Here is a 26,313-nt window from a genome sequence, read left to right as displayed (position 1 = left end):
CTTCACTGAACATGAAGTGGAGCTAGAAATAAAGTTTTTATTATGTTAAGTCACCACAGTTTAAGTGGTAAGTTGTTACTGCAATGTGACATAGTTTGTCCTTAAAAAAAATACAGATACCAAATATAACTTAGCAAAGATATTTCTGTCAGCAACTAAGTTTCTCTAATTTCTAGAATTCTGGCTTAAAGACAGAGCTTACAGAATTTAGAAGACTTCATGGCTAACATTGCCCTTAGACTGTTACGTCTCATCTATACTTTCAGCACACAAGATTTCCAATTCTCAATTGTGCTCCCTGGCTAGTGTCTGAAATGAAGACTGTATCTTATTGAAAAGAGCCATATGTTCTTTACTGATAATGGTCAGTAGCAGAATAAGATGCACTTACAGAAATTAAAGAGGTGGTTTTATTTTTGGTTAGAGGTAATCCCACCTTCTCATGGAGGTGCCTGGGGCAGAGGCTACAGTAAGGTCTGGCAAGGAGTCAGCATTGTTCTCCGAGAACTTTGAGCCTCTCATAGCCGAATAATACTTCTGTGGTGGTTCAGGGTTACTTGAGAACTAAAAGTTATGGCTTTATCTTAGTCTAGAGGTTTTTAAAGGCAAGTTATTGCAATTGACCTAGTCAATTTTAGAAGAACTTTAGTGTAAATCTGTTGTATAAATTAACCAGAGATGTTCCCTAGGTTGTTTAATACTTCACAGCAGACTGGGTCCCGTTAGGTCAAAGATCACCGGTGCCAAACTAAAATTTACACATCAATTGTTTTCAACATACCCTAAATAAACAGATTTTTATCCATTTTGAGCTTGCTTGCTATGCCCCAAATCTGCTAGCCATGGATAAAATGAACCCTATGGCTATAAAATACTGAGAGCTGCTGCTGCCCTTTGGAGGCCACTGACCCAGACTTCCTGATGGACTCCTGAGTGACAGCACTTAGACATGTAAGCTCCCTCTCTGAGCCTCCTGTCCTCTGGGAGTTCCCTTGCCCCTCTCCCCTCTTCTAGATAGTCTTCACATCCCTTCCCCTGTGCTTAAGCTTCCAAATGCTGTCACGCTGTGGGGGACTTTCCCCCAAGTAAACCTGTCAAAGTGTGCTGAAATAAGGCTCATGGAACTACTGCCACCTCATGGTCATACCTTTTCCCTCGATCAGCCCTGAAGCCCTTCAGACTCACTACAGAATCTTATAGAATGTCTGACTTTTGTCTATCATTGCTGGGCCAACTAAATGTTAATAGTCAAAAATACCTCCAAGTAACTGAGAGAATTCACTAGTTAAATGGGATTACATATTATCCATTTGGATTATGGTGAGTAATCACCTGCAAAAACTCGTAGTTTTACTTTGACATTGTTAGATGTTAAAATTTAAATTCATTTGGCAATAGGTTCAGATGCTTTGTAAAACTTTATTTTGATTTAGACTAATTTCATTAACAGCAATATAACTGCTACTGTAAGGGACTTTGTGAGCAAATTATAATGCTGTGACTTTGATAGACCAGGGTTTGAATTACAATTTTCTCACTTAATTATGTAAATTTGGGCAAGTTATCTAACTACTTTAAGCCACTTTCCTCATTGAAAAACATAGGAATAATAATTGTATAGAACAATGGGTCTTAGTTATCTATTACTATATAAGAAACTAATCTAAAATTTAATGGCTTAACATGACATTTATCATCCAGTTTCTGTGGATCAGGAATTTGGAGGCAGTTTACCTGGCTTCTGTGGCTCCAGGTCTCACAGGGCTGGGAATCAATGTGTCAACTATAGTCCTCTCAAGTCTTACATGGAGAAGAATCTTCTTCTGAGTTCAATCATGAGATAATCTTACAGTTGTTGGTAGGATTCCGTTTCTCAAGGGATGTTGGAACAAGGGCCTCAGCGACTCCATTGGCATTTGACCATAAGCCACCCTCAGTTCTTTGCCATGTGGGCCTTTCCCTGTGGCTTACATCATGGAACTTGCTTTATCAGGGCAGCAAGCAGGAAGAGCCCAAGAGTAAGTACAAGTCAGATGGAAGTCATAGTCTTCTATAGCCAAATCTTGGAATTGACATATCACTTAAAAGAAAAAAAAAACTCAAGTACAGTTTTATCCAGATTTCACAGTTTTTCCACCCAGGATCCTATTCAAGATGTCACAGTACATTTAGTTGTCATGTCTCCTTAGTCTCTTTGATATGTAATAATTTCTCAGTCTTTCCTTGTGTTTCATGATCTTGACATTTTTTACAAGAACTGGTAGTTATTTTGTTGAATGCCCCTCAATTTGGATTAGTTGATATTTTATCATGGTTTTGTTGAGGTTTTGCATTATGAAAAGGATAACACAGAAGTAATTTGTTCTTTCCATTGTATCATATCATGGATACATGACATCAGTATACATTGTCAGTGTCATTAAATTTGATAATTTGGAAGGTTGTATGCATCAGGATTCACTTCAGTGAAGTTACTATTTTTTTTATCAACCCACCACCACCACTTGTGACATACTCTGTTTATTAGAGACAAGTCACTAGGACCAGCCAGTACACACAAGGGAAGGAGATGACATAATGGCATAAATATCAGGAGGTAGGGTTCACTGGGAGTCATTTCAGAAGTTGCCCATCACACTATGAAAGGTAAGGTAAGAATATAGAAAGTAAGTGTATAGTAGGTAAGGTAAGGCTACAATAACGTCATACATGAAGGACTTAGCATGTTACTATCCAAATAAATGGTAGCTATCCTAATGATAATTATAATGATAACTATTCTGTGGCTCTCTTTCAGATTGATTCATTCAACAAATGTTTATTAAACCTTTATCATGCTAAAACTGTAAATATGAAACTATTCTGGTTTAGAAGAGAGATAATAATAAATAGGTAAGGAAAATGTTTGTGAATTGTGATGAATGATACAAGGAGAGCAATCAGGGCAAAGTGATTTTGTGTGTGTGTGTGTGTGTGTGTTAGATTATTTCAATCAAGCCAGAAAAAGCCTACTTGAGATGACACTTACGCTAAGATTGAATTTTGAGAAAACATCAGCTTTACAAGATCCTGGAAAGTAATATTTTGGGAAGAGATTAGCAAGTTCAAGGACAACGAGGCAGAGAAGATTTGCCATGTGAAGGACATAGGAGAAACTTATGAATAAAGTATACTGAGCAAGGGGTAAAATACTATCAGTTAATGTTGAAGAGATAGGCAGGGGCTAAAGTCTCCAGAACCTTGTAGGCCATGGGAGGGATGTTATTTTATCCTAAGTATGATGGAAAGCATTGGCGTGTTTTATGACAGGTAATGATAGGATCTTATTTTAATAAATTTTTGTCTAATTGCAAATTATAGAAAACTTGCAAGAACGATGCAAGAAAGTTCTGTGTATGTGAGTGAAAATTATGACAATGCCAGCTCTCTGTAAGCAAATCTATTATCAAAACATTTAAAATGGTATACTGGCCTTTAGTTTTCTAGGATTCAAAAGAAGACTTTTCCATACCTACCATATGATGACCAGGGATCATAATCAGACCACTTTCTCTTTACGTATTCAGATAATAATTCATACATTTTTGGTGACTACTGAAATTATCTCTACTGTTTAAGTTTGGGACAACCATGAAATCACACCTGCTGACTAGTGGGAAACTATTTTTCAGATCAGCCTCTGCTGTCTGGTGTCATTGCAAGTATCCCCTGGGCAATTTTATTTTATTGCTTGAATTTCACCTTAGGATTTTTGCCTTTACTCTTGACTTTTTCATTTTGGCAATGAAATGTAGGTACAAGTTTCTGAACCATGGACATTATAAAGGAATATGTAATTGACCCAAACTTTTGACACCAACAATGATGCTTGAATATTAGGACACTTACATGAGAGTACCTAACTGGTTTGCGCCTGCAGTATCTTCATACTCAGAGCATGCCATACTTACTGATTTATTACAGTCCCTTCAGAAAGTGTTGCATGGCATTCATCTGAGATACCTTTTATGTTCAGGTCCATTATTTGGGAAAGTATTTGTTGGTGTACAATTGTTTGTGCTTTAGTGTTTTATGACTCATACCACGCCATGAATGACCCAAAGACTAGGTAATATCATCACCTGATTTCTTTCTTGTTCTCTTCCCACCCACGTATCAGAATTCAATCTGTCTTTCTTTGCTAACCTGTACTTTGAATGCCTTAGACATAAATAGAAAGCAAGAGTCAGGGTAAACAGTACGTGAGAAGTCCAAGACATTTATTGTCTATTCAGTTAAGGAGTGCTAAGAAAGTCAACAAACATCTTAGCCAGTGAGCTCATGAATGGTTCTGGTTAGAATAGAACACAGTCCATTTATTTGTCTGGCCAAGGCCTGGAAGTAAACACAAGGTTGTTAGCTATGGGAATAGGATTAGGGGAAGGAATAATAGTTGTCTAGGAGAAGGACACCAGAATTCTAACTATGGCTCTGACACTAAATGGATGTTAGACAAAATAAATTTTAATCAAGTTTATATTTTATGAAACTAATGGGTTACAGAGCTTTTGCCTCATTAAATTTCAGATTTGGAAAAGTGTTCAGTGGTTGTCTAACCCCAATCTCTGTAGTTTGAATGCTTCCCACAATATCCCTAAAAACTGACCAGCTAGCTCCTCCAGTGAAAGAGAATTTATTATCTACTGAGGCAATCTATCTCATTTTGTATAGCTCTAATTCAGTGGGTCTTAAACTTTTTTGTCTCACAATCCATTTATACTGTTAGAACTTACTAAGCATCACAAAGAGCTATGACTATTGATAGAGATTAATAGATCTGCAATCCACTGACTTATTAGAAATTAAAATAAGGTATTTAAATAATTAGTTCATTAAAAATAACAATAATAATCCCATTAGGTATTAACAAACATTTTAAGTTTTTGATAATTACAAACTAGACATAGAAAGACGACTACTGCATGATCTCAATTATACGTGTAATTTTTTAAAAAGTTGAATTCATAGTGACAAAGAGTAGAATGCTGGCTACTAGGGACTGGAGGAGGTGGGAGGGGGAAAGAGGAGATGTTGGCTTTTTCAGTTTTAAGATGAATAAGTTCTGGAGACCTAATGTACAGCATAGTGACTACAGTTAATACTAATGCGCTGTACACTTGAAATTTGCTAAGAGAATAGACCTGAAGCGTTCTCATACCACACACACACACACACACGTACACGTACACACACACGCACAAAGGTGAGGTGATAGGTATGTTAGCTTGATTGTGGTAATCATTTCACAGTGTATACATATATTAAAATATGTTGTACACCCTAAGTATATAGAATTTTTATCTGTCAATCTTACCTCAATAAAGTTGAAACAATTATATTTTCAAAAATTATAGTGAGAAAAATAAAATGGTTTTTATCTTTTTTCAAATCTCTTTAATGTCTTGCTCTATAAGGGGTTCTAACATCTTCTTTTTTGTGATTTGACATGTCAAGTAGCCTCTGGAGAACTTCACCTTTCACTGGTAAGAAAATGAGAATCTAAAAGGCAAATAACATCCTAGTATTATTTTAAATAAAGTTGTGAACTTGCAGATTCCTTGATAAGATCTCAGATTGTCCCTGAGGTTCCTCAATCACATTTTGGGAACCATTGCTCCAATTATTTATAAAGGATTTTCTTTATTTTGAGCTCTCATTTTCCTTCTAAAGGTCCTTATACTAATCTCAAGAATCATAAAAAATAAGTATGATTTCTGTTTCAAATGATGCCCTCAAATATTTTATGACAACTCTCTTTTCACCCCTATATCGTTCCTTCAGGATAAACTTTCCTAGTTCTTTCAACTAATTATAATGTGAAAAAATTCAGATTTTCTTTCCATCTTAGTTATATTATCCTTAGGCCTGTGCCCATTAGTCAGTGGCTCTCCTGGTGCAACAATTAAGACTGAATACGATTATTTCAGGATAGTCTGAATGGTGCAGAGAGAAAATCTTAAATTAACCTGGATTTCATACTTCAGTTAATGTCTCAAATTCATACACATTCGATCCATATTTTAACTAGTTGATGTTCAGTCATATCTTTGTTATTTTGCCATTTTGATACAAGTTGGTTTTTAGAATTTTTTTAAACCCGTGTTATCTTGTTAGATATGGATCATGGTTTTAGTCTGTGGATCCTGATGCTGTTACACAAAGTACTTGTAATATTTGTGGCAGATACAATGCTGTATTTACCAAATTGTTTTATTTTCCTCCTGGGCATACAGCACAACTACATACTGTGCTCCCCCTGCATCTAGGCATAGGATCAGGTTTTTGTCAGTAAGATATAGGCAGAAGTGCCCTTAGATCTGTTTCGGTGCTGGCCAGAAACATGCAGTGTAAAGGATTGCACTCTCTCCCCAACTGACTTGCTGCAAGACAAGACCTCATAGAGAACTAGAAAGTGGGAGGAACTTGGATCCCTGAGTTCATCATTTGAAGGAGAACATTCCAGCACAGCCTCCTGAAAAGGAAAATCCACATTGAACCTTCCATGAGCCAGAAAGAAATTGTTATTTATTGCTTTAAGATCATGGAATTCTTTGATAGCCTACCCTAACAAATGTTCTCAGCCCCTATTAAAATTCTCTATATTGACATTAGTCTGTTATTCAGTTACTGTTTTGGTATAGTCACTCACTCAAAAAGGACTGTACTACCTCAGCAATGCAAAGAGTACTAACTGAACTGTCATTTACCCCACACTTAGTTATCATATCCTTATGAATATAAGATATTTTTTGGTAGACGCTACGGTGAAATTTCGATAAATGGTGAGTAATGCTGGCATCATAGAATAAGTTGGGATGTATTCCCTTATCTTTGATTTTTGAAAGGTTTGCCTAGAATTGGAATTAGTTCTCTCCTAAATGCTCAGTAGAATTCACCACCAAAGTCAGAGGGCCTGAGGTTTTCTTTGTGGGAAGATTCGAAACCACAAATGCAATTTCTTCAATAGACTTAGGCTTGTTTGGATGATCATCACTTCTTAAGAGTTCTTTTGTGATCTGACTTACCAGATTATGTTCATTTCATCCAAACTGTCAAACTTACAGGCATAAAGTTATTTATAACTATACCGTTAGTATCTGTAGAATCTGTAATATTATCACCTCTCTTGTTCCAGATATTGGCGATGTGTGCCTTTCCTCCGGTCAGTCTAGCTAGAGATTTATCAATTTTCTTTATCTTCTAAAAGAAGTCAGTTTGGGTTTTATTGAATTCTCTACTGTTTTCATGTTTTCTGTATCAATAATTTCCTCTCTGGTCTTTATTATTTCCTTTATTTGTTTACTTTGGGTTTAATTTGTTCTTTATTTTTCAGTTTCTTATGGTAGAATTTGAATTCATTTGAGAACTTTTTTTTAAATACAGGCGTATTATAAGCATTGCTTTAGTGTCATCCTGCAAATTCTGATTTTTTTTAATTTTCATTTAGTTCAAAACACTTTCTAATTTTCCTTTTGACTTTATTTTTGATCTCTGAGTTATTTGAGGTGTGTTACTTGGTTTTCACATATTTAGAGATTTTCCAGATATCTTTGTTAGTGATTTCTAATTTAATTCCATCGTGATCAGAAACATACTTTGTATGACTTGGATCCTTTAACAATTACTGACACTTTTCTCATGGCTCAGGATCTGGTCTATCTTGATAAATGTTCCATGTGCACTTTGAAAGACTGTAGACTACCACGATTGGAGGGAAGTTCTATAAGTGTCAGGTCAAGTTTGTTGATAGTGTTATTTGAGTCTGTTATACTCTTGATTTTTCTATTTATTTGTTCTACAAATTATTGAGAACAAGTATGAAAACCTCTGAGCATAACTGGATATGCCTTTTTTCCTTGCAGTTCTGTCACTTTTTGTTTCATGCTTTTAGACACTATTTTTAAGTGCATAATTGTTTGGGATTCTTAAATACTCTGGATGAACCTACCCCTTTATCACTAAGAAATAATCTTCTTTATCTCAGATGTCCTTTTTTTGAAGCCTATTTGGACTGTTATTAATGTAACCAGTCTAGCTTTTTTTTTATTAGTATAGACATATCATTTTCAATCTTCTACTTTTAGCCCATTAGCATTTATATTTAAACCGTGTTTCTTGTAGGCAGTATTTAATTGGTTCTTGCCTTTTGCATCAGACCTGATTATCTTTTCCTTTTAATTGTAATGTTTCCCTATTTATATTTAGTGTGATGATTAATATAGTTTGGTGTAAATCATCACCTTGTTACTTGTTTTCTTTTTTGTCTTACCCATTTTTATTACCTTTCTTCTCTTTTTCTGCCTCCTTTTGGATTAATTGAATATTTTTTATGATTCCACTTTTCTTTCTTGGCTTTTTTTTAAATTGTTGTTGCTGTTTTAGAGGCTGCTCTAGGGCTCATGGTATGTCACCATCATATTCTATTTTTGACATGTTATCACTTCACATACAAGCCATTTACAATAGCACTTCCATTTCTCTTTACCTGGCCTTTCCATTATTGTTGGCATACATTTTGCCTTTATATAACTTATGAATCCTACAATAATTCTTTATTTTTGCTCATACAATGAATTATCTTTTAATGAGACTGAAATAATTTTTAAAAATCATACATATTTCTCTGTGGGTCTTAAGCTCCATTTCCTCATTTTTGGTGCTCTTTATTGCTTTGTATGTCATTATTTCCACTTGGCATCACTCTTCTTTAGCCTGAAGGACTTCTATAACTTGTGCAGGCGCTCTGGGTGATGAATTATTTGTTTTTTGTTTTTTGTTTTTTTAATGTCTGAAAGCTTCTTTATTTCACCTTTATGTTGCCATGTCTGAATTGGCCACTGTCCCTCTATTTCATATGGTTTGTTCCCTGGACTAGTAAGGCGGGAAGCCCACTAAAAAGACCAGCAGGACCCCCAGGCCACTACTCTCCTGCCAGCACTATCTGGTTCCCTGATCAGGACGCTCTATCTCACTTTTTGCCTCTGAAACGGCTTACTTACCCCTAAAATTCTATTGGTTCCCTGAGCTCACTCCTGATTGGTTATTTCTCTCACTCCTGATTGGTCCATTTCCCTCACTCCTGATTGGTTATTTCTCTCCCTCCTGATTGGTCTATTTCTACAAAGCTTGTTCCTAGTTGGTCAACTTCTGTTATACTTTATTTGCATATGATGTTGCAAAGTGTAAATGGGCAGCCTATAAAGTCCTGTGTAAACCTACAGATGGGGTCCAGAGCTTGGAGTATTAACTCCTCTGGGCCCGCTGGCGTAATAAACCTGAGTTCTCCAACTCTCCGAGTGCTGCTTGGTCTCTCGCTGGGGTCCAGGTTGCTGTCACTACTGAGCTGTAACACCAAGCTATAACACTGAGCCGTAACATATTTTTCCACAACACTAGGATAGTTTCTTCATACACATGTGCTATCTGTATTCTGCTGAATACAAGAGGGGATCCTCTGCACATCAACTCTGTCCAGCTTTCTCCTCCCCAGTGCTCTGTCCTGCACATTCTAGCCATCTTGTACTTTCAGCTTTGTCTCCTCCATTCAGAGTCTGCTAGGTTTTCTATGGATCTCACATCCTGCCCCATTCTATCCACACCATCACTTGAAAACTCTCTCAAGGCAGTAAACTGTTCACCTTGTTTGCTTCCCATCTCTTAGAGATGATTGTCCTTCATTACCTGATATCCAGTGTCTTGAAAAATCTTTTTTCCTTCATATGTTTTTTCTCTTTTGTGTGTTTCAAGTCGAGGTTAAATCCAGCCTCTGTTACTTCATCCTGGTTGGAAGTGAAAGCCCCTTCATTGGCTGTTCTTTTAATGCCAGTTTTTTAAATATATATTTTTTTACATTTAAAAAAATTGTCTTTGTTTTAGCACTGCCTCATACGTTTTTACTTCTTACAGTCCTTCAGTACTATTTTCTTTTTCTAGTCCAGCAAAGTTTCATCTCCCCTGATAAGCTGGGGTATGGAGATCCTTGTCCCTCCTCTTCAGTCAGAGGAGACAGCTGACACTGTGAATTTTCTGATACTCATTTAAGCAATTCTCTATTTTCATATCTCTTTTGTAAAGCATAAAATCTTTGTCCTTGTCCTATAGGAGCAAGCTCTGAGAGTTTTCACAAGTTGTAAAGTAGAAATGTAAGAGGTTTTTTGTTTTTGTTTTTGTTTTGTTTTATCTATGTCTACTGCCTTGAACTCTGTTCATTAAAGCTCTTATTTGTATTTACAAGTAAATAATTTTGCTAATTAATAGTAACCTGCTAGCTCACTCAACTTCACAGTAGACTCCTCCCAACTCCCAGTAAATTGTGAAAAAATTACTCTAAAAGAATATATGAAAATTCCTCACTCGTCATTATCACTTTATCTGTTATTTGCCTGTTTTCTACTTCTGATGTCATTGAGTTTGGGGTGTATTTGACAGTAATCTTGCTAGAAGGAGGCTTCTGGAACAAATGATACCTTAGTGTCTCATAGTTTCATATATCTAAATTTTAACAGCCTTCATGATCTCCTTTCCTTTGTTAAGCAACAGATAGTGGTTAAATTGTGGGTGTGATGGGACCATCAATAGTGGCAGTATGGCTGTTCCTCTATTCAGTAAGGATAGCACTTTGTCATGATGACAACAATGTGATGAGGTATATCCTACAGAATCATAGCATGCTGAAGACTGTTTCCAGGCATCAAAATCAGATCTTGAGTCGAACAGAAATATGTTTTAGAAATAATGCTAATTACTAACTTACAGTAGGATAATTTCTCCTAACTTAAGGCATTTCTTGATATATAAATCCAATTATACTTTCTTCACTAGATCTAATGTGAGATTTGTATTGTAAGTAGCTTTTATAGAGTTTACGGTGTTTTGAGTAATTATAGTAATAATCATATAACAGTGAAAAACTTAACTTGATACTATGTAGTGTATTTTGCACTGGTAGTTTATTTTTCATTTCCTACTAAGTTAGCTTTCTTATGGGATTATTGTATTAAATGTTTGCAGTTTTTTAAAATTATGATCAGTCATGTTTATGGATGTATCTCTTGATTTATGACTAGTATTACTAAAAGAAAAATACAGCTACATTTCTTCTCAATATAAATATATTTTTCGATGAAACTGCAATTCAAAGTAGTATTAAAAATCTAGTTCAGCATTAAATTTTTTTCTTAGATATAATTTGTTATTTTTCAATGTACATTTTGTAGAGCATTTAAAATGGAAAAGATAAAGGAAGAATACTAGAAAGATCACTTAGATTCACTTCATTGCTTTTATGTTTTTATTTAGTTAATATAAGACTAGCGGTGCTAATAGATCTTTAATGCTGGGATTTTAAATTACCTCAACAATATTTGCATCTGACCATCTTTCTATTCAGAAACTTTCAACTTAATATTCTATGAGTCGGTGTTATACTGCTAAAGGTTTCACATCCAATCTGAAACTGGAAGGAAACTAATAAAGTATTAAGACCAAACAGAAAGGAATATGATAAAGTACTCAAGATAGGCATATAAATACATTTTCATCCAATAGGCATAGCTACATGGAAGGCAAAAATATAATCATTAGTTTGGTTTTAAGTGTGGAATCAGAGCAAGGGGAGTTAGTGGGATAATTCTAAAACCTTCTGTTATTAAGCCACCTTACCTTGGTTGATCCAGTTCCTGATAGGGAAGACTTCCTGCACAGCCCAGAAAGTGACAGCCATAGACAAGGACATCTGCTCCTATGTATACTGGTGGAGTTTTACTTTAACTTTCTCCACCCTTTAAAATATAGGAAATAAAATTTGCTGAAAGAATAGGGATTTATTAATTACCCTCTGAAATTTACCCTAGTTTGACCAGGATTTTAAAATGACAGTTTTTCCACAGAATTATCCGAGACAAGACTTATGAAGTTGTTCTGTTTTTTGTCCTTGTTGCAAACCTGAACCCCCTCCCTTCTATCATTGCAGCATAAAGTATGTAAGCAAACAGGAAAGTGGTGTTGATAACACTTTCAGGAAGAGCAAGTATTTAAGATGAAGCAACAGCACGTTTGCGAATCTTTCAACAAAGTTCTACTCTAACACTGCAAGAGTGGAGATTTCTCCTTAAACAGTATGTATTTAAGGGCATGACAATCATGCTACTTTGATTTTGATAATATAGTTTGAATTTGTTCATTCAAAGCTGCAAAATAGTCTTCAGCCATGACTGTGTGTACATCTCATCAAAGCAAACTTTGCTGGTTGGTTGAATGCGTATTTCATAGATAAAATGGTGATCATTTCTATTTACACCTTTAAACATCACTTTTTGTTGAAAGTTTTTTCAATAGAAAGCCTAGGAGGATTACAAACCAAGTCTATCTAATTTGAATATCTTCAAAATCTGAGGAATTCAGAGCAGAATCAGTCTTCTAAATCTCATAAGCATGAGGTAAATATGAGTCTTGATTTCTCAGAATTGCTATGCAATAATTCTAACCCCAGAGACAGGCTGTGGCAATTAAAAAAGAGAAAATGCAAAGTCCAAGGAAGATTATCTCCAAGGAAGATATCTACGTGAGAGAACTAAGTTCAAATCCTTAATAAGTGGTTGGCCATTTACTAGCTATATGACTTTGGAAGAGTATCTAATCTTGTCTGGAATGTAATTTCTTTAATATGTAAAATGTAGATAATAATAGATACTGCTCTTGTAAGGATTAATAATGAGATATACAACACACATTTTACGCATGTTAGTTCCTAATTCTATTCTTTCCCTAAGTTCTAGGCCAGTCTAGACATTTTTGACTGTGAGGGAATAAAGAACAGGATATATGTCTGTTCAAAGTAAGGTAACTATTTTATATCTCAATCCTTTAACTCAGTAAATTAGGCAGATATAAATGAAACAAAATTTTCACAAAATAGTACTTACGTGTCATGCACTGTGTATTTTCTTTCTTCTGAATTCTAATTTATTTCATTAACAAGGAATAGTGTTTGAAAAGCAGTCCTCTAGGCCACTTTAAATGAGCCTACTGTCTACAGTTGAAATAAATAGAAACACCTTGTTTCAGGATGAGAGGTAAAACCTTTCCATCACCGTATTCTTTTTTCTGGGTTTAAGGCTACACTTGGATATGACCGTAATATGCTACCAATCATTGCTATTTGAGAGGTATTAGCACTGAATCTAGAAGTAGCTTCTTGGGCAGGCGATCAGCCAGATGTTAAATGAGGATAGGAAGACTTGAAAACTCTCTCTAGAACCTGATAGCATGATTAATTCATATTTAATGAAGTACTCGAACTTTCGAATGAAAGGGCCCTTATAAATGAATAATAGTACTAGTGTACTGAAAATGATATCATATAGCAATAGAATATCCAGTAACATCTGAAACCTGTATTAACTTTGCGAAAGGTAGCCCAGACATATTGTTTGAGATGTTTTATAACCAATAATTAGATTTGAGGAAGCGGGTTCCCTAACAATCTGCAGTCTTATGAAGCGTAACAGCTTTGTCTATGTAGCCCTGATTACATAGTGAAAAGAAAATATGTGTGGTTTTTATTATGTTCCCTATTAGGAATAAACATTTCATTTAGGGAAAGATAAACATTCTGAGATTGTGATGCATAATTTTTAAAATGTCTTTATTTAAACTATATTACTAGCTATATGACTTTGGAAGAGTATCTAATCTTGTCTGCAATTAGTATATCTTCAGAAGGGGAGAGAGAATGGGTCGTTTGAAAATCTAATCATATCATGATTATGTCAGTCCTCAGCTCCAAATCTTCGTATTTTAATCACCATAAAAGCCAAAGTCCTTATAATGGCCTACAGGGTCTGGCCCCAATCACTTATTCCCTACCCCAGACGTACCCCTTTACCTTCCTTCAACCCTTACCCCTCTCTAACCATCTCATTCCACCCCAGCCATTCTATTTCCTCAACACAGCAGGCTTCCTTCGTGTCTTTGCTCAAATGTCACCTTTTCACTGAGGCTTCCCCTGACCACCCTAGTTAAAATTGCATCAAATTCTTCCCTTTCCCCCAGCACACACACTTTCTAGCCTGTCCTTGCTTACTTTTCTCTATAGCATTTGTAGTGATGTACTATACGTATTTAGTATTTATTGTCTGTCTCCCATTAGAATGTAAGCACCATAAAGGGAGGGGTACTTGTCAGTTTTTGTGCTCTCTTGAACCCCCGGAGCTTAGAACAGTGTTTGGCACCCAGGAAACAAATATATTTTGATGAATGAATGAATGTATTGTAAACACAATTAGCATAGTGATGTTGAGTTCTTCAAAGGGGTTTTCTTATTTATTCCACAGGTAGAAATTATTTACACGATTATTAGCGTTGTTAATTTTAGGTATGCAATGTACACCAGAAAGAATATTACACATAAATGGTTCTAAAGTTCCTTAATTTCTATTCCTTCAGTTTTGGGGAAGTGGACGCTAACAGGTGGTTATGCTGTGATGCCCATGGCTGTGGTGATGAAGGGAGGGGGGGGATTTCCGTTTCTAGGGAGGAAGATAGGTAAAAGTCTTACGATGACGCTCGTGGAATCCAGTCCAAAGTACTGTATCGGAGGCTGCTTGATTCTTGGAGTCCAGACCTAGCCTGGTTTGATAGGTGGCAGAGGAAGAAAACAGCTGGATTTTTTTTTTAAACCGATCTCCTGATGTAACTGTGTTTACAGCTTTCCTGGCAGCACCCAGGGGGAGCTTTAGTGTCACCACTGAACCTCTGGTTCTCAGTCCCTGGGCTCTGGGAAGGAGTGTGTGGGGCTGGGGGCCCTCTCCCGTCACCTCGTGGCAGCTGGGCCGCGCGGCCACGCCGCTCTTTCCGGTTGGCCCCGGCGACGACAGGTGAGGCGCGGCAGAGCGCCGGCTGCACAGCCTGCGGGGCCAGACGCCCGCGCTCTGCGCCGTCGGCGTCCGCGAGCTGGAGGAGGAGGGTCCCAGCGGCGGCGGCGAGAGCCCCCTGAAGAGGGACGACCGGCAGGCGGGAAGTCTTCCCCGCACGGGGGCGCTGCCACCTGCCCGGAGGAGGAGCCAGAGCGGGACCCGGTTTTTCGCTGCTCCAACGCACTGGAGTCGGGAGAACCCATCCGGATCATGAAGGGCTGCAGAGGTATCGAGAACCCGGCTTTCGTCGCCTCCAGTCCAGACACCCCGCGCCGTTTGTGTGCATCGCCCTCTAACGTCGAGGTCTCTGTCTTGTCCACCAATACCCGGAGAGAGGATTCGCAGCCACAGGAGCCTCAGGACCCCCAGAAGTCCCCGGAGCCACCTCTGTCTTCAGTAACTCCCGCTGGCTCCCAGGAGCGGCCCCGGCCAGAGTCACTGTCCGAGTTTGAGGAGGGGCCCTGCGGGTGGGGGACCTTCCAACCTCAATGCCTCCAGCGCTGCAACACGCCCCAGGGCTTTCTGTTTCACTACTGCCTCTTGGCCCTGACGCAAGGTAAGGTCCAGCGCGGGCTCGAGAGGGCGGTGGGCGAGCGGAGCGCGAGGAGGCGCGTCGGGAGCCGGCGGGGCGGAGAGGGCAGGGGCGCCGGTGGTCGACGCGCTGAGGCGGTCTTGCGCGGTCTTGAGACTCGCAAGCGCTCGCACCGACGTCAACCAACCAGGTTCAGGCTCCCACATTTTAGCTTTTCTTTTATCGCAGCATTTAGAACTTGCCATACAAGCTTTTTCTCTTTAGTGTTCTACCTCAGTCTAGCAGATTAACTTTATGCAAAGAAGATGGAATTTACTGCAGCCTTTCCTTGGGAACCGTTTGCTCAGGGGGCGGCGCGGGGGGATTCACGGTACATTACAAAACTGTACATTTTGCTAAACCCCTTTATTAAAGGGATTTTTTACATTGTTTCTGCAACAGAAGAATTAATAAATTTGCAGTTGAAGGTAGGATAGTTCTCAAAGGAGAAACTTGTTGAAAATATATAGTATAGATTAGATCTAAGATTCATGTTTTGTGAATATAGTTTGAGTATATTGGAGGCACAGGTGGAGCCCAGTGAGTAAATCAGCAAAGTCTTCGGGCGTTACTGACTGGTAAGGCATTGCAAACACTGTATCTGTTTTGTTCAGAACCTCTTTTAGATTCTTTTGTGAGTTACTGAAGAAGTCCAGGTTTATACCCTCAGGAGTTTGCAGTCTAAGCCTGGTTTGGAAAGTGAGTAGTAGGGCAGAGGGACAATGGCTCCCAAGAAAGCAAGCATGCAGAGAATGAAAGAAATGAGAAATTGCACTAAGGTGACAAATTTGGAGGGGAGGGGCATTAAAGTGAGCATCTTGAAGGACATGCTGAAAGTTAGTTAGAATTTGATGGTATGTAGATATTTTTTGGTCACTTGAGTCATAGTTTAAAAATACTTTGTAAAGAGGCAATCAAGGACTGATTAAAATAAATGTAATCCAAAAAATGTATTTTGGAGGGAAGGGGTTGGTAATTGCTCTTTTTTAAGATTTAACAGAAGACTAAATCTAAATATTTTCTTCCTGTTCTTCTTATTCCTGCTCCACTGTCTCAAGGGAACTCACTGTCCCTTGCACAGGTTAGGTGCTGAGTAAATATTTGTTGATGGCAAGTCAACCACATCTCTTCTACCAAAACAGTTTTGTGCTTGAGTTACTTCCCTTCCACCTTTCTAGTCTCTGCCAAAGTCTTTCAATGTCTTGATCTTAGTTACCCAAAATTAGTGATTGTGAAGCAGCTTGATGTCAAAGGACAAAGGAATGAAAAGTTCAAAGAAATTGGACACAAGTAAAAAATTTCTTGTCTTGTGTTTTATATTAAAACGTATTCTGAAATTTCAATATTATTCCGGAATACATCATTTTATATATATAATAAACATCAGTTTAATATAAAATGTTATTTAAAGTTATTAGCAGCTATAATTAACATTCTTAGAAAAATGTGTCAAGTTTAGCTTGGAGCTACTCTACCTAGAAATCTCCAATTTAAGAAGCATAATCTGAGATGAAAGTGACCTGATAAATTAATTCTTGTTTCAGTTTAAGTTTGAATGACTGAAAACATTGGAAAAACGGAAGAGTATTTCCATGATATATTAATAGGTGTTTAATGGGGAAAAATAACCCCCAAACTTACCAAGTCAGTTTACTTAACCTAGCATTTCTCAGATCAAACAGGATTTCTCTTAGCACTAAATTTCCCAATGTGCCTCCTATCTTCATGCATTTACAATAGACATGCCATGTAGTATTTCATGAAATTTCTTTCTTTAAAAGCAGAGTTATTGGGACTTGTGTAGCATATAATTCACATTAGGATTATAGGCTTAAAATGCCATCTTTCGACAAGAGGTTGCAAATTTCCTTTCTCAAAAAGTTTTACCATCAAGACAATGAGTTTTAATGATTGACTTTTAATCAATATGGCAAGTGTGTTGGGAATTTGGTTTTTGGATGGGAAATTTTCAAATTCTCAGATAAATCTTATAAATATGTCATTCCTAGATACTTTAGAAATTTTATCTTGAAACATCAAGAATTATAAATTGGCTTATAGATTTATTAAACTGGCATAAAAGTAAAAATCATGTTGAGACTTTTAAAACTTGTTGTGTAAATTTTCTTGAAATATATTTCCAGTTACAGTCTTGATAAAGCAACATGTGAAGAAATTTTAGAGATCAAGGTTTGTGTATACTCTTTCTATTGATTAATGAATGAAAACAATACACAGTAGCCCCTTAAGAGAGAGGAATAACCGGTTAAAATCTTCATATTTTGATCAGATGCTCTTTATTTTCAATTTATAGTAACGTTTAAACTTCTGTAAATTTCATCTATATCCAAACAGGACATTTTTGTAAAGTCAGTCAAAATTGGATTTCCAGCTTTTCCACGTTTACCTTATATTCATTTATCATAGTTACAATGAGCAGATGAAATGTAAGTTTTTTCTTTTACTGTGCACATGATTTAGAATGCCACTGGTTGAAATAAGAGTTTTAGGTCATGTTTATTTTTGCCCCAGGAACTTTTAAATGATAGCTGTAATGTCTATAAGAGTGTTAGAAGAAAAAAAGAGGTTTCAGAACTCAGTTTCACCTTTCTTAAAACTAAGTCAGAGATCTCATGTTATAAGTATGTTTAAGAATTGAGTAATTTGACCTCTCGGGTCACCTGTACATTTTGTACTTTTCCAAGTGAGATCCATGGGAGTACATGGCACTTGGAAACTCTCTAGCAAACCAGCTTCGTAAGACCAGTCTTTTTATTTGTCATTTAAAGAAAAAAATGAAGTGTACTGTCATTCAGTATGTGATAAGCATCAATTTTATTTAACATCTGAAAATTCATAAGGGTATAATTTAAAAACGAACTGATTCATAAAGAAGTATGTTTGGGTTGCTTAGCTTTGAAACTTTATGGCTTTTAAAATTGGTACAATTATAGAAATATCAAAAGAAAGGAACAATCCAGCTTTAGTATGTTATGTTAATAATCATAGTCTACATGGTACACTTAAAATGACGCACATAAATTTCATCTCTCTTTTAGGTATTGTAGTAAATGGCCTGGTAAATATTAGCATTTCCACTATTGAGAAGCGCTATGAAATGAAGAGTTCTCTGACGGGCTTGATATCATCAAGCTATGATATCTCATTCTGTTTATTGTCTTTATTTGTATCGTTCTTCGGTGAAAGAGGACACAAACCAAGATGGCTTGCATTTGCATCCTTTATGATAGGATTGGGAGCACTTGTATTTTCATTGCCAAAATTTTTTAGTGGAAGATACCAGTTGGGTTCCCTTTTTGAAGGTAAGTCCCTGTTGTGTTTTTGTTTGTTTTAGTTTAAGAAGCAGAGTGAAACCAAGCCATTAGCTGTCTATTGTCACTCACTTGTACAGGTAATTAGGGTAAGGGCTTAAGTCTCTTCCACTGCTCACTGCTTTGTTGTGATGTGAATTGTGTGAAGTAGGAGATTACAGATAAGATTGTGCATTATCCATTGCTTCAGTGGTTCTCCAAGTTTTTAATCCTGTAATACTCATTCCCCACATTACACACAATCCTCCTCAAAAAAGCGATGGCCTGTTTTGCTTTGCAGGTGCTGTGACCTCATTAGGGTTCTAAGATCTCTAGTCTTCCTTTTGTGGTTTTATTTGCTGTACTTACAGCTCTGCACTGTGGACAAGATGACTCCTGATTTGAGAAAAAGAGGTGACTCTTAAAGGAGTGGAGCTTTTCCTGAGAACTGAAACTAGCTTTACTTTTGACTCTCTAGTTTAGAGACATGGAACTTCCTGAGTTACCTAAAGTGTTGCTCTGGTTATTATATTATTTAAAGTCTCAGAAAGGAAGTTTGATTATTTATATTTCTTCCTTTTTTTTTCTCCCCAAAGAATCCTTTTTAATGGAAAAACAATTATATTAGAGTCAGAGGAATGTTCTAATGAAAGTAAATCTTAACATTTTTTTGTTCCTCCCGAGACTTTTAATAGCAAATACTGAAATAAAATCAGAAGGCTACAAAATCAGAAGCTTTAAGAGGTTAGGTAAGTGAAGTAAAATCTTATAGTAAGAAGAAAGGGGAACTGGGGCCAGCTGTACTGTAGACATTATTTTGAAAAGTTTAAGATTGTTATATTTGTATTAACATTGAATAATTAATATTAAAGTGTTAACATTTCCCAAGGTCTATTTTCCAATTAGAGAACAACAACAAATAGTAAGGTATTAAGAGTGCACTTAGTAAGTAAGCAGACTTCATTTTGGAAATAAAAATAGAATATGCAAGCATATGGGTCAAAAGAAGATAATTTTAAAATGTGGTATAGTTTGGAATGAATGAAATAGGTAACTATGTTATCAGCGGAAAGAACATTTACTAGATTCTTCTACATTATCTAAGATTTGACAAGATTTTGTCAGGCCAACTTTACATACTTTCTTTGGGGGTAGTTTTAGAAACAAGATATGGAGGTTTCAGTATAGTACCTTTGAAATCTTAATAATAAGGGATAGTCTAAATTTTAGTCTGTCACAAAGAAGCGCAAAACTGATTCTATGACAGCAAAAATGTTACTGTGCTTATAGCATTTACATAGTAATCTTAGTATTGAATCTAATCCCTCATTCTTCCAGTTGGTCAGATGCCCTGCTTGTTGTTTTTAGTTTGTTTGTTTTTAAATTGAAGTATAGTCAGTTTACAATGTTGTAAATTTCTGGTGTGCGGCATAATAGTTAGGTCATACATATATGTACATGTTTGTTTTCATATTCTTTTTCATTATAGGTTACTACAAGATATTGAATATATTTCCCTGTACTGTACAATATAAACTTGTTGTTTATCTATTTTATATATAGTAGTTAGTATCTACAAATTTCGAACTCCCGATTTATCCCTTCCCATCCCTGCCCCCTACCCCTGTAACCATAAGTTTGTTTTCTGTTTCTGTGAGTCTGTTTATGTTTTGTAAATGAGTCCATTTGTCAACTTTGTTAAAAGATCTGACTCTCTAAACTAAAACATAAGCACCTACTCCAGCACAGAAGACTGATCTGTCCTCAGCAGTCTTGTTAGGTTCATCTCTTGCAGTACACGTGTTGAACTGCAGTCAGTCTGAACAATTTATATTTCCCAAGGGGAAATGGCCACAAATTAAGATGTGTGTATGGCCAGAGATGAAGCCAAGAAGATTATTGAAGCCAGATTATACACTTTTAGTACATTATTGTATATTGTGCAAGTTTTCACCAAATTCATATTGATATTTTTCATTATTTTAGGTAAAGGAATTGGCTGATCTGTAAAATTTCTACTCTAAATTAAGATTCATAATTTAAATAATAGTTTGTGGCAGATGAAAGCAAAAACTCAGGTTGCCCTTATGTTGTTTGCTTTCATATGATGGATATTTACTGATATGGAATACACATGGTGCTGAGAAAATAGAGGTGACACAGTTTCATGCCATTTGGATTTGATATACTAGTGGGAGGAAATAGAAAATAAATGAACAAGTTAATGGAAGATGGAGGTGAGTGAATAAAGGCAATAAATAGTGTGAAGTAATAGTGTACAAAAGGGAAAATATGTGGGCAGGGGAAGGCTGTTGTGATTAAAAAGTGGATATTGAGGAGCCAGCCTTGGAAAATGGTTTCCAGGCTGGAGAAAAAAAGTGATCACGGGCTTTGGAGCCAAAAACAGCTCAGTAGGTTTTCAGAATTGTCAGTTTTGGCCAGCATGATCAAAGCAAGGGAGAATGTGGCATGAGATGAACTTGAGAGGCAGGTAGACCCCAGCATGAGGCACTTGAATTTGCCTTTAAGTGCAATTGGTAGTCTTGAGAGAGTTTTACACAGGGAAGTACAGGTCTTATTTATGTTTTTAAATGGTCATTTGGCTTCTTTGTTCTGAAGGACAAGAGTAAACGGGAGGAAATTGCCCAGGAGTTTTTTACTATAGTTCAGGTGAGCCATAAAGGTGATTTGGTAGCAGGAGAGGTCTAGAGGACTGACTGATTTTCAATGTATTTTAGAGGAAAAAGAGATGGCACTTTGTAGTGGATTAATAGTGAAAAAGGAATAAATAATGACTCCTTCAGTTTGGCTTGACCTACTGTGGCCGTTTACTAGAATGCGGAAGACTAGGTAGAACAGAAATGGGAATGAAAATTGAGAATTCAGGTTTGGGCTTAAGTATGAACTGCGTATTGTATATCCAGTGTTGCAATATATATCTTTGGACATTTATGTGTTTACTTAAATGTGCAAGTCATTCTTTAGTCTTCAATCCTAGAAATGAAAATACCTGTTTGAAGGGCTTCCTCATTCTAATTTTTGGTAGATAATGTCACGCTGACTTTTAGGAAGGGATATACCAGCTACTCTCCAATATATGAAAGTGCCTGGTTGCTGTTTTGAATTTTTTACATTCTTTTTTTCCTGAAAGTTTTCCTTAATAGAAATGTCACTGTGGTATGTTTGTGTGTATGTCCAGGTGTTTACAATGTAATGGGTACAAAACTCAGGACTAAAATTACGTTACATATGTACAGGAACCTAGACATTTACAAACAGAAGAAATGTTAGAAATTATAAATCCCTTCTTTTATAGTGTAGAACCTTAGGACAAGAGGTGAAGTAACTTTATAGTGATTTCATAGATAGTCAGTAACAATTAAAATTAATACTAGTTTTTATGTTTTGTTTAATGTTTTAAAAATTTTTATTACTCATAGGTTTATTAACTAAATCGAATAATTTCAATTCTTGTGAATTTAAACCATTTCTTCCCCAATTTCAAATAGTCAGTTTTAATGGTCTATACTTTTTAAAAAACATAATAACTTGTCTGCTCAAGTGAATCAATCCACATTTGCAAATAAGGGGTCCTGTAACCAAAAATCTCAGTTATTTGTCCAACTCTGATGTGGAAGAAAACTGAAGATTTAAGTGAGAAAAGGAAAGCAAATGAGTTAAAATCTTCCTGAAAATAAATTAGAAGCAAGGAATTGTACAATCTTCTTAGGTAATATTACATAAATGACCTAAAGAGCATAACATTAAGAAGTCGTGTTATTAATTGAAATCAACATATAATTTAATTTGAAACTGACATTGAGAGAATTAACATATTCCCTTGTGTACTTTTTTGTTGCTATTGTTTTTTGAACTAGAGGGAAACCAAAGTCAGTTTGTATGAGACAATCTCTTTAAAAGAAGATTAAAGTAATATAATATATTTGGTAAGTAGAAGAATACAATATATGAAATATGATAAGCATGTATAATTTCGACAGGTGTGAGAATAACACAAAAGGAGGTTAAGAGTTAGCAAAAAAGTAAACAAGTGTGTTTGGAAACAGCTTGAATTTTCTTTTGTTCTATTAAAAAAAATTTAAGTAGGTTTGGGAAAGCATTTTTTTAAGAGAAGCTTTTATGGAGACATAAGGGTTAAGGTGAGTATCTAACTTTGAATGGAGATAATAACATTTACCCAACAGGGGTTTTGCTTGTTATTTTGTTGGTTATTAGACACACACCCCAAAAAGGAAGAATTAAAATTAGGGGAGGTAGAATGTTTCTAAGGGCTAGTTTTGGTATATGTTAACCTGAAAACAGAATAATGTCATAAAACATTTTCAAGTAAATCGTATTTGCCACTCACTTTTGATATATTTTAACATAACATTGACATAACACAACTTATTTTAATCTAACTTTTAAATGCTTAAAAAATGTAACAAATAAATCTTTACCACATAAAACTTTGTTTTCATCCAAGCACTTTTTAGTTTCCTATGGAAGATTGTTAATTTAAGGTTGCTAAGCAAAATAATCTTTTCTTCTCTTAGAGACTTTGGGGCAGGGGTCATTAGTAAATACTTGGGAATTGTACAGAAGTAATTACTAAATCTAGTAAAGCTCTTTTTCTTTATTGACCAATAATTGGATAAGTTTTCCTAAGTTCTATTCTTTCCTTGTTTTCTCCTTTCCATCCCTTTCTCTCCAGAAAATGTAGCTGTCAACACTTCCCATTTGCTTCCTCACTAAATTTCTAATGTTTTAGAAATGGTACTTCTGGGAGAATCCTGCATCAAGGACTTTGGTTACATAGGGTAACTACTTAAGAGAATTGAACTAGGAAAATGATTAGAGTGGGACTCAAAGTTGGACTTAATTTTTCTTTTGTTTTGTCTTTGCCTTTTATTATTAAGGATTTTTTTTTTTTTTAAATAGGGAATGCTAGCCTAGATTGGAGAAGACATAGGACCAAGGATCTTAGAGTTTTCAACCACCAGTTCAGTACAGGATGCTTTAATTTTGCTTGGCCCCTGAGTGTTCTTCCTTCTTGATATTGCTTCTTCCTTATGGAAATCACTTTTATTTTTCTTATATTTTAATTTTAGTGTAATGAAATGAATAAAGAAGAAAGGTGATTTCTTAGGCTAAAAGATATAATGATGTAATAAAACTAATTATTTGAAAAGATTTTTAAATTTAATACATACAGTAAAAAGCTAGAGCTAACTTTTAGGGATATGCAGTACTGCAGATGAAAACTGTCATGATTTTTAATATCAGAGGCACTTTACTCTTCTGCAGAGTTCCTAGAAAATTTGAATTATCCTGGATCATTGCTACCCTTATTTCATGTCCCATGGAGATCCTGATTTAGTAAGTCTGGAGTAGAACTCAGGAATTTAAATTTTTAAAAATTACCCAGATTATTTTAGCACTCTATTTTGGGAGATATGTTTCTAGTTTAGTGTTTATTTATTTTGTCAGGTCGACTGTGGGCATAAAGAGAAAGGTTTCTTTCATTTCAAGATTATTGCTTTATATTTTCATTTAAAATAGGAGTTTCACAACCATCATGAAATACTACATACCTTAATGCAGCTGGTTTTGTTGAAATTCAAATGACCAAACTTCTGAAATAGAGGAAACTCACAGAGAAAAATAAGGAAATATGGAAATAAGGAAAGCATGTGTCAATGAGATGTTAGCACAAACTCAGTTCTGCCCACAGCTATAGTTTGCACATAGGTACAAATTTGAAAATCCATGGCCTTGAACAACATTTCCCAAAGTATAATCTGCACGGCACAGTTCTGTAGGTATTTAGAGTATGTTGAACATGTGTCCCGTAGTTCAGTTAGTTTGGGAAAAGATGAAAGAGCGGTGAATCACTGTAAAAATGAATGCATTGTGTGACTCTTGTGATGTGTAGAGTTCTGAACTTATTGACCAAGGGACTTCATTGGTTTGCTTGTCCCTTTTACCTGCTTCCACTACTCACTTTTCTTTTCTTCCCCAGATTAGGTTTCAGGGAACAGGCTTTGGGAAAATTTGCTGTATGCTGTCTTATGTCTAAGTATGTGACTTTGAAACCCTTATTCAATTTAGAAATTTCTTTATGGCCAGCACCTAGAACAGCATGTGATCGTCAGTAGGTACTTAAGCAATGTTTGTTGGGTTGTCAAAATACATGAATGGACCCCTCCAATGGAGGCATATTACAAGTCTGATGACTTATCCTTCCATGGAAGGTAGTATGAGTAGGTAATGGCAGATAAGAGCAGTTTGGGATTCTCTGTTCACATTTTCCATAAACTTGACTTTATGAAATGAATATAGTCCATTAAGAATAATGGGACATTTTCTTTTTTTTTTTGGCCACTGACTTGGGAAGAATTGTGTTATCAGAGGCAAATATTATTTGCTGTGAGTGATCTTTATGGGTAAGATTTGGGATCTGAAAAATTTGCAACAGGAAAAAAGGAAGCTAAAATGAGAAGCATACTCAGAAATAGTAACAAAATGCTTTGATACTCTACTTTTGTCTTAATTACTTGCCAAAATATTGATTTCACTAGGTGTCTACTGCACTTCTAAGGTGGTGCTAAAATTTCAGAATTATTTTTTGATAAGCTGTTAGTAGTGATTACCCTTATTTATCTTCACGTGTGAAATAAAAGGAAATGCTCTGATAGGACAGTCAAGTTGACCGTAGGAGTAGTTGTGTCTAACCAGATATAATGTATGGGAGCTGATGATTAAGCAATGCTTTCTGTAGCTTCCTGTAAGATTGGTAAAAATGTGGCTTGTGACGAGAAAGAAATGAGGAAATTCTATTTTCTTAGCCCCTGTTCTTAAAAATGCACAAATTAGCCATGTGTTTTAATGTACTTTTTTCTCTTTTATTTTAATGCTGTTAGCACATTACATTGAGTGGAAATATGCAGCAGCATAGCAGGGATGTTAAGGTCAGGCAAAAGAGTTTACATTTTTGCTTGAACGCTGTATGCTAGAGCTATATGACCCTGCACACATTTCTTCAACTATAAATCATGATGATGATAATAACTGCTACCTCATAGGAAATTATACACAAACAGTGACAAGGCAGTGCTAGGTGTAGGTAGGTGCTCATTAAATAGTAGCAATGAATAACAATGATATTCATGATAATTAAGTAAGAGCTATACTAATGTAAAAAAAAAACTGCCTTTCTTGGTTTGTTTAGTTATTGTCAGTGGTAGTTACAGGATGATACGTACAACTAAATACTTTCAGTATGATAACATTTTTTTGTAGGTGCCACATGATACTGACATATCCCAAAGTATGGCTAAATACTTTCCAAGTAACATATTAGAAAAGATTTTAATTAGATATGTTTCCAGGATTGTCTCTGCTTTATGAGATAAGAAAATGAATTTATTTGGTGTAGTTCAGACTAATTGGATCCACTCAAAATAAAATATTAAAA

General features: G+C 35.9%; 1 protein-coding gene across 4 annotated transcripts in view; it reads left to right on the top strand.

The window, feature by feature from the left end:
• Positions 1–14,340: 14,340 nt before the first annotated feature.
• The window catches only part of SLCO4C1 (solute carrier organic anion transporter family member 4C1), a 60,731-nt gene continuing 48,758 nt past the window's right edge, over positions 14,341–26,313 (top strand). For 2 of the 4 annotated variants that reach the window (XR_012505558.1, XR_012505557.1), the window contains exons 1-2: positions 14,341–15,510; positions 18,585–18,848. Coding sequence is in view for 1 of the 4 variants with exons in the window: in XM_074360409.1 (XP_074216510.1) it covers positions 15,165–15,510; positions 18,585–18,848 (610 nt within the window). In the remaining 3 variants the exon portion in view is untranslated. The remainder of the gene's footprint in view (positions 15,511–18,584; positions 18,849–26,313) is intronic. The other 2 variants (XR_012505556.1, XM_074360409.1) reach the window with 1 other exon arrangement.

The sequence above is a fragment of the Camelus bactrianus genome, chromosome 3 (genome assembly GCF_048773025.1).
Source record: "Camelus bactrianus isolate YW-2024 breed Bactrian camel chromosome 3, ASM4877302v1, whole genome shotgun sequence".
Classification (NCBI taxonomy): domain Eukaryota; kingdom Metazoa; phylum Chordata; class Mammalia; order Artiodactyla; family Camelidae; genus Camelus; species Camelus bactrianus.
Note: the sequence above shows the minus strand (reverse complement) of the source record. Positions and strands in the feature narration are given on the sequence as shown.